General features: G+C 35.7%; 1 protein-coding gene across 3 annotated transcripts in view; it reads right to left on the reverse strand.

Moving 5' to 3' along the window:
• Positions 1-661: 661 nt before the first annotated feature.
• Positions 662-13,148, reverse strand: part of LOC121380807 (probable N-acetylgalactosaminyltransferase 9) — a 34,604-nt gene continuing 22,117 nt past the window's right edge. The window contains exons 11-12 of one of the 3 annotated variants that reach the window (XR_005959007.1): positions 2,148-2,223; positions 1,419-1,549 (exon numbers count right to left, since the gene is read on the reverse strand). Coding sequence is in view for 2 of the 3 variants with exons in the window: in XM_041509785.1 (XP_041365719.1) it covers positions 1,412-1,549 (138 nt within the window). In the remaining variant the exon portion in view is untranslated. Of the gene's footprint in view, positions 1,550-2,147; positions 2,224-9,215; positions 9,400-13,148 lie in introns of those variants that run through there. The other 2 variants (XM_041509785.1, XM_041509786.1) reach the window with 2 other exon arrangements.

The raw sequence follows: 13,148 nt of genomic DNA on the forward strand, positions 1-13,148 counted from the left end.
CAAAAATAAGGAACAGGAAAACATTAAACTTATCCATGGTTAACTTAACTGTGCTTTGAACAGGAAAACACTGAACTTATCCATGGTTAACTTAACTGTGCTTTGAACAGTTGGGCCCAGGGCCTCGTTTTACGAAACAATCTTAGCGCTGAGATCAGCTTAAGCGCATACGGTAGCTATGCATTTAAGGTCATCTTAGGGCTAAGTTCTCTTTGAACAAAAGGTCCCAGGTGTTCGAGTTTAAACATTTTATTACCTGACTTGGATTGAATAACATATTAAAGGCATACTGTCACGGATTTAAGGACCTTATTTCTCTAAAAATGGATAATAAATAAAAATTACATTAATTGTTGGAAACCAAATCTAGCTATCGCATCACCTTAACTGAACCATGATAGAGTGGAATCCATGTCATCCCTCTCGGCAATTTTAGTTTTTGAATTATGGACTATTGCCATAATTAAATTATTTTTACAAAATGTCATTAAAAAATGGAGTATGGTGGTTATGAAGATGGTTCAATAAAGTATATTTAGGAACAAATCAAATTATTTTTGTTCAGGTAATACTTTGTTAGACCATTAAATAGGTCAGTAGTATGTGACAATATGCCTTTAACGTGCCTACATCCAATTAAGCTTCAAGCACGTCTCTCCCGGGCATAATCTCTGACTTCGCCAGTGACTGGGTCCGGGACAGAAGAGATGGGTGGGCGGTTAGAGTTGAAAATGGGCAGAATTTAGAAAATAGCAATTAGTGAAAAAATCAATATATTTTTCAAAATCCTGTCATTGTGCCCCGAATGAAAAAAAGCCGTGTTGCGCAACCTGGTTTGCCTCCATGCCCTCCCATGATGTATTTGTAAGAAGTAAAATTATTTAATTATATTATAAAAACACGCCCGTGTCCAACAAAATACATAGGCTAAAAGCCAAGCACCTGGGTGAAATAACGTTTTGTCTGAGAAAACTGACAGAAAGTAACTTGGCTTCGTGCCCCTCTTTTGAAGATCCTTTAAACTTCCAACACTGTTGATCACAAATTGTTGAGTTTTTCAAGTTTTAAAACAGTAACAAACGAAATTATTTGAATCTAATTGTTGTGGGCGTGCAATTCAAGGTATACATTTCACAAGAAAAATAATAAATATTTTAGTTATTATGCAATGTTGAGATGAAAATGAACAGCTGTGTCGTGGTATGGTATTGGTTTTCAAATATATTATCAGATGTGCACCAGAGCCTGTCAATCAGCATAAAACATGATCTCATGATTATGAATTAACAAGCAAAGTGTTGAAATGTCCATCTCTGACAATCCGTAAACGAACCAAACTACCATTGTATATTATATAAATACGTACACGTGGCTTGCATAAATTTAAATAATTTAAATGAAGGAGCCGTGATCAGCTAACGACGTGTTGAAATGTCCATCTCTGAGAATCTGCGCCTGTGCAAGTGTTGACGACGACCAACCCACCACTTCCCACACTGCCCCTGTCCAAACACTTCCCGGTCACCTTATTGATCAGTGCTCCTTTTGCCTGCAAACAAAGAGAGTGGAATTATCTTATGTGTGTGTGTGTGTGTGTGTGTGTGTGTGTGTGTGTGTACTGACGGAAAACTTAAACGGAAGGTGTGTTTTTTTGTGGTAAATATTTCAACTGTTTTAATAATGATTATTTTATTCTTTGGATTTTTAGGTTATGTCTTCATTACTGAATAAATTTTGACAAGTTTTGTTGTGTTATCAAAGACGGCGTTTGCATAATGTACCCTACGCCATTTCTTGGTCCACATCAATAGCGTGTGTGCCCAACCAGGGCTGCAGTCGCTGCTCTAACTCTCCTTACCACTGACCCAATCAAGCTGTTTTTGAGCTTTTATGAGATGTTATTCCAATCATGAACAAGGGCCTGCGTGAGCTGAGCGACATTGTTTAAGACGTTGACGCGTTTCATGACCTTCCTGTCCAGCTCGTCCCACAAACTCGTCCCATAAATGCTCGATCGGGTTCAAATCTGGACTGTAGGGTGGCCAAGCGAGCACTAGGACATAACGTTACGCGCATGGATAAGTGGAATGACGTGAGACCCCGTTCCACGAAGCGATCTTAGCACTACTATCGCCGTAAATACCTACCATCGCGACCTTCATTTTTGTCTACGATCGTCAGCTCGTTCCACCACACGTCGTAGCTCACCATCGTCGTACATTACTGTGAAAATTTACAATAGGTACCAGGCAGTTGTAAGTCACTAACGTAGATGTCAAATGGCAGTTGGATGATGATTTGATAATTTTCTAAGAAAAATACTAACTTATTGTGTAAAAATAGATCTAATACATACCAAATACCTTTTATGAAATTCGGCGTTCCATGAAAAACATTCTAGGCCAAACAACCGTCACACGAAAATACGGGAAATAACTCTTTTCTTATGCATTCGGCAATTTTCGCTTAGCACACAAACTGACAAAGTTACTTCATGGATGTCAGATACCAATGAATACATCCAAGATGATTCGAAAAGTCGGTAACCAATTTAATATTTAACTAATTTGCACTTCTTTGCAAAGAATATATTAATCATTAAAGGGGCACTTACGACTACCGTAAGGTTGCTTTGTGGAACGGCTGAAAAGTTTACGGTGCCAGCTGTAAAACTCACCGTAAGTCACTACAATTAACCTTAGCTACAATTCTTTCGTGGAACGGGGCCCAGATTCCCTAGATGACAACGAGAGGTGTTTTCACACTATGAGAATCGACGTTGATGTCGCCTGGGTGAAAGTTGCCAACCAACGTAGGGATGTCGTGACTCCCAGCAACCGATTCCTAACCGTTCGTGGAAACACTGGGCGACCATGAATGCCTACAACCTGACGCGCCGTTTCCACAGCCGTCTGAAATCGGTTACGGAGGTGTTTGAGACTAACAGAATCTATCACCGTTGTGAGGTATAGATAAGGCAATTCCATTTCTCCCATCCATAGCCATGCAAGACAGGCGTTTTCCATGACGTCAGCCCATGCGGAATAAATCTGTCTTGCATGACCACGTGACTTCTGTTGTTTGAGCTGATATTAACATTGGGTGGGTAAACGGCAAAATAACGCAAGAAATGCTTTTTATATTTCATAAAAACAAAGAAACCTGCTGTCATAATGAAATTATACTATCATTTTGGGTTTATACTTTTAGTATAAACCATTTTTGGGTACGATCTTTTCAATGGTTATGATTATTTTATTGTAAGATTAAAACATTAAAAATGTAGGTTTTTCACGTTTTCCCAAAATGCTTGTTTTTCATCTACTGGATGGGAGAAAAATAATCTTGCATTATGTATCCATGTGGGACAGGGCTATTCCACCCTCGGGTACATAATATGTAGTTCACCAAGGTAAACATCTACGGTCCGGTTTTTTTTTTAACATTTTGACATTTTGATTGGACCTCCGATGTTTACAAGTTTAACAGTAAAAACAAGCGTGCGCTTTCCGCCCAGATTTTAGGCGGAATCGATACAATCATGGAATTAATTATTTCGTGGCGAAATATGAGGTGTACCAATAAATATAAACACTTACTGTATAAAGAAAACTTCCCGAGTTACGTTTTACGCATAAATAGACAGTTAGTGCAAATAGTAATCCTGCATTAATCCAGTTTTCAGTTACGAACAAAATCTCGAATATTCCCGCCAGCCATTATAAGCACATTAAAAATGTGATTGAAAACTGTTGGCGGTATAGGATTATTTTTACAATTATTCGTCTCTGGTTCACGATTTTCTTCCACAATATACGACATTTAATGGAATATCACGTTTAATAACAACAACAATAATAATAATATAAAATAAATAATAATAAATAAACTAATTAATTAAAAAAAAAATTAAAATCAGTTAATTTATAATTAATAATATTAATAATAAAAACTAAATAATATCATAAAATTAATGAATACTTAATTGATAAATAATAAAATAACAATAAATAAATTATTGATTTAATAATAATAATAATAATAATAATAATAATAATAAATTAATTAATTAAATTATTAACTAAATAAAAATGTGCTTTCTTCATTTATAAATGTTTCCTTCACACACACGCACACACACACACACACACATGCACGCACGCATACGCACACGCACACCTTTTCCCAGAACTTGCTATAAAAGATGAATAGAAATATTATGAACGACTAATGAAACTATTATAATCAAAGATTTTTAGGTTGTGGGGTTGGGGGTTGTGCAGGTTTATTAAAAAATATTTATAATAATATTTTTTTTTAAATTGAATAAAAACCTTAAAATAAGTTCCAATAACCAGTAATTATAACTAAAAAAATTAAAACAAAAAAGAGCAAAAATTAATAATAAATAAATAAATAAATAAATAAATAAAACCCTTAAAATAACTAATGACCTGCAATAATAATTTTTTTTTTTTTTTTTAAAGAGAGAAAAACCTTTCAAACACATGTAACCAATGACCTATAATAATAATATTTAAAAAAATTCTAAAGGAAATAATAAGTTTTAAAAAAGTAAATAAATGAAAGCCTTAAAAGAAGTAATGACCAGGGCCCGTATTTTCGAAGCAATCTTAGCCCACGAAATCGTAAAATCATCGTAAGCTATGACGTCACTATGGCGTGTGTTGTAGTGACGTCACACCCTACGATGGTTTTACGATTTCGTAGGGCTAAGATGGCTTCGAAAATATGGGCCCTGGGCCCATATTTTCGAAGCTATCTTAGCCTACGAAATCGTGAAATCATCGTAAGCTATGACGTCACTATGGCGTGCGCTGTAGTGACGTCACAACCTACGACGGTTTTACCATTTCATAGCGCTAAGATGGCTTCGAAAATAGGGCCCCTGTACTGACAATATATATATATATATTTTATATAATAATAAAAAAGAATAATATCCCAACAAAAACCCCCAACAAAAAACAACAACAAACAAACCCCACCAATCTCCTGCGTGTGCTGTAACCTCACCGTGGTGCAGGGGTGTAACATTATCTCTGAGAATGGCCAATACAGCACAAATTGAAATTCTGAGTAAAGGTCAGTATCTATCTGTGATATTTGTATTTTTGCACAGTTCTTTACACTGTTTTTATTTAAATCTTGAATGTTTATATTGATGTTGATCATCACCTTATTTGTTTGCATTACGAGTCTGACACCCAATAGCCGATGTATTTTTCGTGCTAGGGTGTCGTTAAAAATTCATTCATTCATTCATTCATTCATTCGGTGTGAAATCTGAAAATTTACCAACACGGATATTATATGGCTTAACACAGTTTGAAAAAGATTAATTACTAAAGGCTGAATGCATTCACTATCGGAAGGTAAATGACCACTTCCAAAATACAATTAATGATTTACAAGAAAAATTACCATCTGAAGCAATTAGGAGCAGGTGCAAACGTTTTGTAAGGGGGTGCTGGACAAAAAAGACACTAATTAAAACATAAATTGGAGAAAAGCACACACATTTTGTGAGGGTCTGGAACAATGTTCCCAAGGCAAATTTGAAATTTAGATACGAAACGAAGAATTCTTTTCTGCTAATTATTTCTAGGTTGCTTATCAATCTGTTTTAAATACATGCATTCGCCCGTTTGAAAACATTGCGAACCCCCTTTAAAATCCTGGAGGCACCCTGGTACCAATAGTTATGCAATCCAATCATTCCTTAATGAACTTTTGCCTTGGATCACATATTTCAAAACAAAATAGCATGCGTCAAGGTGTGGTAGGAAATTTATTCAGACATAAATAAGACGAGATATTACGAAGTCGTTGTATGGCCAAAATCGCCAAAATTCACATAACAAACGTACTAAAAACTACATTGCATTGAACATATAAATGGCTATAATTAAATTTCTGTTACATTCATTACAATTTAACGTCATCCCATTGGTATAGCAATGTCAGGCTATGTCATATCTAATGACGTCACTTTAAATTGGTAATTGGTCTTATTTAGTGTTAGGCCAAACAAAATACATTTCTGGGCCCACATTTTCGAAGCAATCTTATCCTACGAAATCGTAAAATTATCGTAAGCTATGACGTCACTATGGCGTGTGCTGTAGTGACGTCACACCCTACGATGGTTTTACTATTTCGTAGCACTAAGAGAGCTTCGAAAATATGGGCCCTGATCTCTAGTCAGCGCGCGCGTCAATTTTGACCCTCGTGCGTCAATATATTGTCGGCTACCAAAAGGGACAAGTCAGGAATGGTAGAAAACATCAGTTCATATTTATTCACTGCAGCAGATAAGCAGAACACAGCAAGATCAACATCATTATCCATCAGATCCTGTCTGCTGTTCAAGTGAAGCTTTTAATGGCATAAATATAAATGATGCATATAATGCAACCCACACAAAGCAGACCCGTACGCGGGGGGGGGGGGGGGGGGGCGACGAGTGTGTACGCCCCCCCCCCCCCCCCCCCCCCCCCCCCAAATTACTAAAGGTCGACTTTAAATAACGTTACGTAATCGTTGTTGTTTTGAGGGGTTATTCTTATGTTGATTGGTCCCATCACAAGCAATTCGCACCCACCCATTAAAAATCCTGCGTACGGGCCTGCAAAGCACATATATAGAAACAGTTCCGAAATATTTATTTTTGTACGTAAAATGTTTGATACGAATAATTGTCGTTCCGCCATATTTTCATTCCGCATTTTCGATGTGCCAGGATAAAAATAACTTTTAAATGTGAAAATGTGTCTTCAAACATCTAATCCTGGAAAGGTCACCAAAGGTATTGTAATTAATATTTTAGTCTAAAATTTATTAAAATATGTTGTTGTATGTGTTGAGGCTCTTAAATAAAGCACATATGCCTGATTTGATTAAATCGTGATTGCAAATGGAAAATTCGACCCAATGGATAAACGTTACGGCACAGCAATAAACATCACAGATGATCACTGGTAACTTTGTAAAATTAATTCACTCTATGTATATAGGTGACTCATATCAAATTAAAACGTCAGCAGGTACATCACCCATGTTCCATCCCAGTCGTGGTGTACGACAGGGTTGTAATTTATCCCCTTTGCTTTTTAATATCTTTATAGATGATATTGTTATGTATTTTGATGCACGATGTGAACCTATTGATGTGAATAATTTGAAAATCAATCATCTCTTATTCGCAGATTATTTGGTGCTTCTGTCCCCTTCAGCGTCAGGGCTCCAAAGTACGCTGGATGCTGTCAATCAATATGCTATATGTAATGATCTTCCCATTAATGTTGAAAAATCGAACATTATTGTCTTCAATAAGCGTAAAATGAACCCAGATCATCTTAACTTTACCATAGGGTCCTCCAAAATTAACATATCTAATGACTACACATATTTGGGTATCACTATAGACAGCCATGGTAAATTCAACATTGGTGTAAAGTGTTTAAAAAACAAAGGACTTAAATCTTTAAATCACTTATTAAAATCAATTCTCAAACACAATCCACCTATCAATATTTGCATTAAACTATTCAATACATTAATTAAAGTGTTGTTATATGGGAGTGAAATTTGGGGACCACAAGTTTGTAACACAAATTATTTTACTCTTGATGTAGAAAAAGTACACATAAAATTCTGTAAATGGATTTTGGGGGTCAATAAATATACCAGTAATGCTGCAACATTAGCAGAATTAGGAAGCTTGCCACTGACGTATGATATAATTATTAATGCCTTTAAATATGTATTACATATCCAGACTTCAAACAACCCACTGTTAATAACTGCTGCGTTTATTGATAGCTCAAAGTCAGCTCAGAACAACAAACCGTCGTGGGTAGCTAAACTTATTAATGCTGCAAACCTAATTGGAATTCCTACGCATCTATCTTCAACTCCAGAATTACCGACTGCATGCACTTTAGGTGAAATCGTAATTAAATGCGAGCAGTACTTTTTGCAGTATATTACGACACAGCTAACATCAAACAAAAATTCTAACAAATATGGTAATAAAATGCGCACATATATGTCATTCAAACAAATTTCGAGTTCAGTTGAGTCCTATTTATTACATACCAAAGAAAGCAGAAAAGCTTTTAGTAGGCTTCGTTTGAGTTCACATTCACTTATGATTGAAAAGGGAAGATACAAGAAACCACCTGTCCCTGCGAATGAGAGATATTGTCCCAACTGTCCCCTAGAAGTTGAAGACGAATATCATTTCATTATGACGTGCCCTATATATAATGCTTTTAGAAATGATTTACATCATAAAATAATAAAACAAGAATCACATTTTTCTTTTTTGACTAATAATGAAAAATTCTTATTTCTTACACGCAACAATATTCCGGAATTATGCCCTATCATTTGCAATTTTGTAAAGAGATGCTTTAAGTTGCGTGAAAGCATATGAATTGGAAGTAATTTCAAATTGTTTGCATTTCACGTCTGTATAAACTAATGGAGAATGTACGAGGGTGTGTGGATTCGTGAAAAATAATTCACGAACGCCATAATTGATGGTTTTTTATGGCTCTACACTTCTGACAATATTTGCTTTTACCTAAATATTAATATCACTAGTAATAAGGCTTAAATTACATATGCATTTGTTGATTCAGATGTTTGTTCATGTAATTAATGTATATTTATGTTACTGTTACTGCAGATAAATGTATATTATATTGTTATTTTTGCTCTGCGGGTGTTATGCAAATAAATTATTCTTATTCTTATTCACAATAATAAATATCGTGCCGGAGACGTTTATCTTGATGAACTACATAATATGATGTCAGGGACGAGGCTTGCCGAGTCCCTGACAACAAATTATGTACCCTCAGGTGGAATAGCCCTGTCCCACATGGGCACATATAAAGGATTCTTTCAACCTATACCTCTCAACGGTGATGGATTCTATTTCTTGCCCATTCAATTACAGTAACAAATCATTAATTTTGTAAGCTACGTACGGTTTGTTTATTGTAGAACGATTCGTAAACATTTCACCTACAAACAATGAAACTCATTTAATCATACGCTGAAAAATATAGTCCAACTTATGCAACGACATAAAAATGCAACAACTTAATAAATATAAAGTTGAAAATATTAATTTATTTAAATATTTTTTAAACAATGATACAACGTGAAATGGCAAACAGAATTTTGAAAACCATGAGATATGACGTCAATCGTTGTATAACATGAGTTATGACGTCACGAGTATGTAGAAATCGTCTAGCCCTCGGGTCGATTCCGTTGACATTTTGACCACTGATTTTTTCCACTGACATTTTAACCGTTGACATTTTGACCATTGACATTTAAACCGTTGGCATTTTGACCGTTCTGTAATTAAAATGATTGTGTTCAGTGCGTCGTTAAAGTGACAACCCCTTGTTTTTAAACACTATAGGCATATGTTTTACTATTAGAGCCGGTTTTGATATCTGAAATTAGTCGTTACTAAAGTTTTATTGTTTAGTTTGTCCATTTCAGTACATCCGAAGTGTTTCTGGTTATCCTGGTATTTTTAATATCACAAAATGCATGTTTCGCATTTTTAAAAACACACGTGCGTCTGAGAAGAAGCGGTTACGGAGTCCAACGATACAGACTCTTGTTTCACTCTGTTGTAGCTTTACTCAAATGTGTTGCAGATTTGTATACTATCTAAACTTAGTGTCCATATTCACAGGCTAAAACTAGGGTCCGCGCCTTTAAATAAAACATTCCTTCCTCCTTTTCTGAAAGCAAGCCCCTTCAACTTTCTACCTTTCCTCACACCAGTTTTAAAATCATTATAATGAAAAAGCAAGCCCCTCCAACTTTCTACCTTTCCTCACATCAGTTTTAAAATCATTATAATGAAAAAGCAAGCCCCTTCAACTTTCTACCTTTCCTCACACCAGTTTTAAAATCATTATAATGAAAAAGCAAGCCCCTCCAACGTTCTACCTTTCCTCACACACGTTTCAAAATCATTATAATGAAAAACATTTCAAATGACATCGAAAGCATTGACGATGCAAACACTTAACAGGGGAACATGGTCCACGTGGTCGTAACCAGGGCGTACGTTTACGTAGGATATACATTGTGGGTTTCTTTTGTGGGGTTTTAAATGTGGGTTTTGTGTGTGTGTGTGTGTGTGTGTGTGTGTGTATATATTTTAGCGTGTTTTAAAAATATACATATTTAGTAGTTTGTGTGTGTTCTTTTGTGTTTTTAAAAATTAATTATTATATTAATTTCCTAAAGAAAAGTGGACGTTCATGTAATACATGTATACATGTTATATTATTTTTGTTATAATGAAAAACATTTCAAATGACATCGAAAGCATTGACGATGCAAACACTTAACAGGGGAACATGGTCCACGTGGTCGTAACCAGGGCGTACGTTTACGTAGGATATGCATTGTGGGTTTCTTTTGTGGGGTTTTAAATGTGGGTTGTGTGTGTGTGTGTGTGTGTGTGTGTATTTTAGCGTGTTTTAAAAATATATATATTTAGTAGTTTGTGTGTGTTCTTTTGTGTTTTTAAAAATTAATTATTATATTAATTTCCTAAAGAAAAGTGGACGTTCATGTAATACATGTATACATGTTATATTGTATATATTATTTTTGTTTAAAGTAACAGACACCCGTTTTTAAACATTACGGCGTATTTTTCATCATTAGAGCCGTTTTTAATCATTGAAATCAGACTTACCTAGATTTGATTGTTTAGATTATCTATTTTTGTACATCCGAAGTGTTTCTGGTCATATTTGTGTTTCTAATACCGCAAAATTAATTATATATATATATATTTTTTTTTTAAACGCACGTACCTCTGAGCAATAAAGGTTATGGAGACGAGCTCTAGTCTATTTTTAAGGGTATTTCCCCATTTCAACGTCACAGATTCTTGTTTCTCGCTGGTGTAACATTATCCAAATGAATTACATGTTTGTAGATAAGTAAACTTTGTAACCGTTTTGACGATTTAAAACTAGAGTCTGCGACTTTAAGTGATATTATTATTAGAATTACGGTGATTTTTATAAAAATAAAAACTATTTTTCTAAATGGAATGGTGCGTACCCATCTTGTTCCACCATATTACCCTAATTCATTTGCGGTCTGTTATCAGTATGAGAAATATAGACGATTATGACCTCCCCCTCCTTCCATTTCAAACGTCTGTCTGTGATCTATTATCTGGGGTCCTTAGCGGCCACTGAACCACGTACTTCTGCTAACTCTGTGGGCGGGATGCTGCTCAATGGTACTACGCCGACTCTAATCGACGGTACTGGGAGGGACGTGTTGCAGTGGTAAAGCGCTTGCTTGATGCACGGTCGGTCTAGGATCAATATCCGTAAGTGGGTCCACTGGGCTATTTCTTGTTCCACCCAGTGCAACACGACTTGTATATCAAAGGCCGTGGTATGTCTTTGGGGTGGTGCATATAAAAGATTGCGTGCTACTAATGGAAAAATGTAGCGGGTTTTCTCTGTAAGACTATATGTTAATATGTCAAAATTACCAAATGTTTGACATCCAATAGCCGATCGTTAATAAATCAATGTGCTCTAGTGGTGTCGTTAAACAAAACGAACAAACTTTACTAATCGATGGTAGTTCATAGGATCGATTGCTTTCCAATCGCCGTTACGTCTGCAAGCCGTTCAACCTACGTCACATAGGTTAGCGTAATGCGCGAATATGTTTGTTTTTTTACACCAATACACATACATTTGTGATGAATACTTACCTATTCAACAAAATCGTAAGTGTATCGGAATCACCGTCTAATAAGAATTTTGCGTATGTTAAAATCTTGCCCTATATTACTGGTTCGTTTTAAACACTTCGATTTACTTCAGCAGCTGTACGTGAGTTCCCTACACCACATTCTCACATTGTTCCAGAATACCGGATCGATGTGAAGCGATTTTAAAACGCACGTATAGGCAATGATAGTGTGCATTTGATGCGCCAATAACTGTCTTCATTATTACATTAAATTAGATAATATGCACCAAAATTCTATATCGTAGCCAACATTTAGTTCGCGCATTAGCCAATCCGCTATGAAAAAGTTTGAAGGCCTTGGTCAGTTTTCCCACATCCTTTCAAGTACTTCTACGATATTCGTGGTTTGTGTCCAAAGTCCACGTACAAGACTGATTGCTGATATTCACGAATAGTAACAGACCCTAGTGTTTAAACACTACAGCCAGCGTATTTTTTATATTACTATTAAAGCCGTTTTTCATAACTGAAATCGGACATTACTTCAATTTTATTGATTACATTATCCATGTCCGTAAAACTGAGATGTTGATAGTCATCCTGGTGTTAGTAATGCCACGAAATGTATTTTGTCATAAATCTATAAAAAAAACCGCACGTGTATCTGAGAAGTAACGGTTGTAGAGACGAGCTCTAGTGTATTTTTAAGAGTGAATTCCAACGACACGGACTCGCCCTATTCCATCGTTATTCAGATTTTTATAGATTTGCTGATTAACCAAACTTAGTGTCCTGTTTCAATGGGTTTAAAATAGAGTCTGCGACTTTGATAAATATATGATGGCGCCTTTGCATTTTGACCATTTAGATACAGTTTAAAGTTTATTTTATTTAACGACGCCACTAGAGCACACTGATTTGTTAATAATCGGTTATTGGATGTCAAACATTTGGTAAATTTGACATCTAATCTTAGAGAGGAAACCCTCTACATTTTTCCAAGTAGCAAGCGATATTTTTTTTATACGCGCCATCCCAGAGAGAGGATGAAACATACCACGACCTTTGATATACTAATCGCCGTGCACTGGCTGGAATTACAAATAGTCCAATGAGCTCACCAGCGCGGATCGATCCTTGACCGACCGTGCATCAGAGTCAGCTGATAATTTCCAATCCTAGTGACTGCTCAGCGACTGATACACCGAAGGTCATGGTATGTAATTACCTGTCTGCGGGGGAAAGTGGTTAAAGTTCATGTTTAATCTAACTGAAAAGGATAGCTTAATATTGATTTAGCAAATAATTATCATCTCTCACTATCAAAACAAACATCAGATGTATAATCTGTA

Source organism: Gigantopelta aegis, chromosome 9 (assembly GCF_016097555.1).
Source record: "Gigantopelta aegis isolate Gae_Host chromosome 9, Gae_host_genome, whole genome shotgun sequence".
NCBI classification, from domain to species: domain Eukaryota; kingdom Metazoa; phylum Mollusca; class Gastropoda; order Neomphalida; family Peltospiridae; genus Gigantopelta; species Gigantopelta aegis.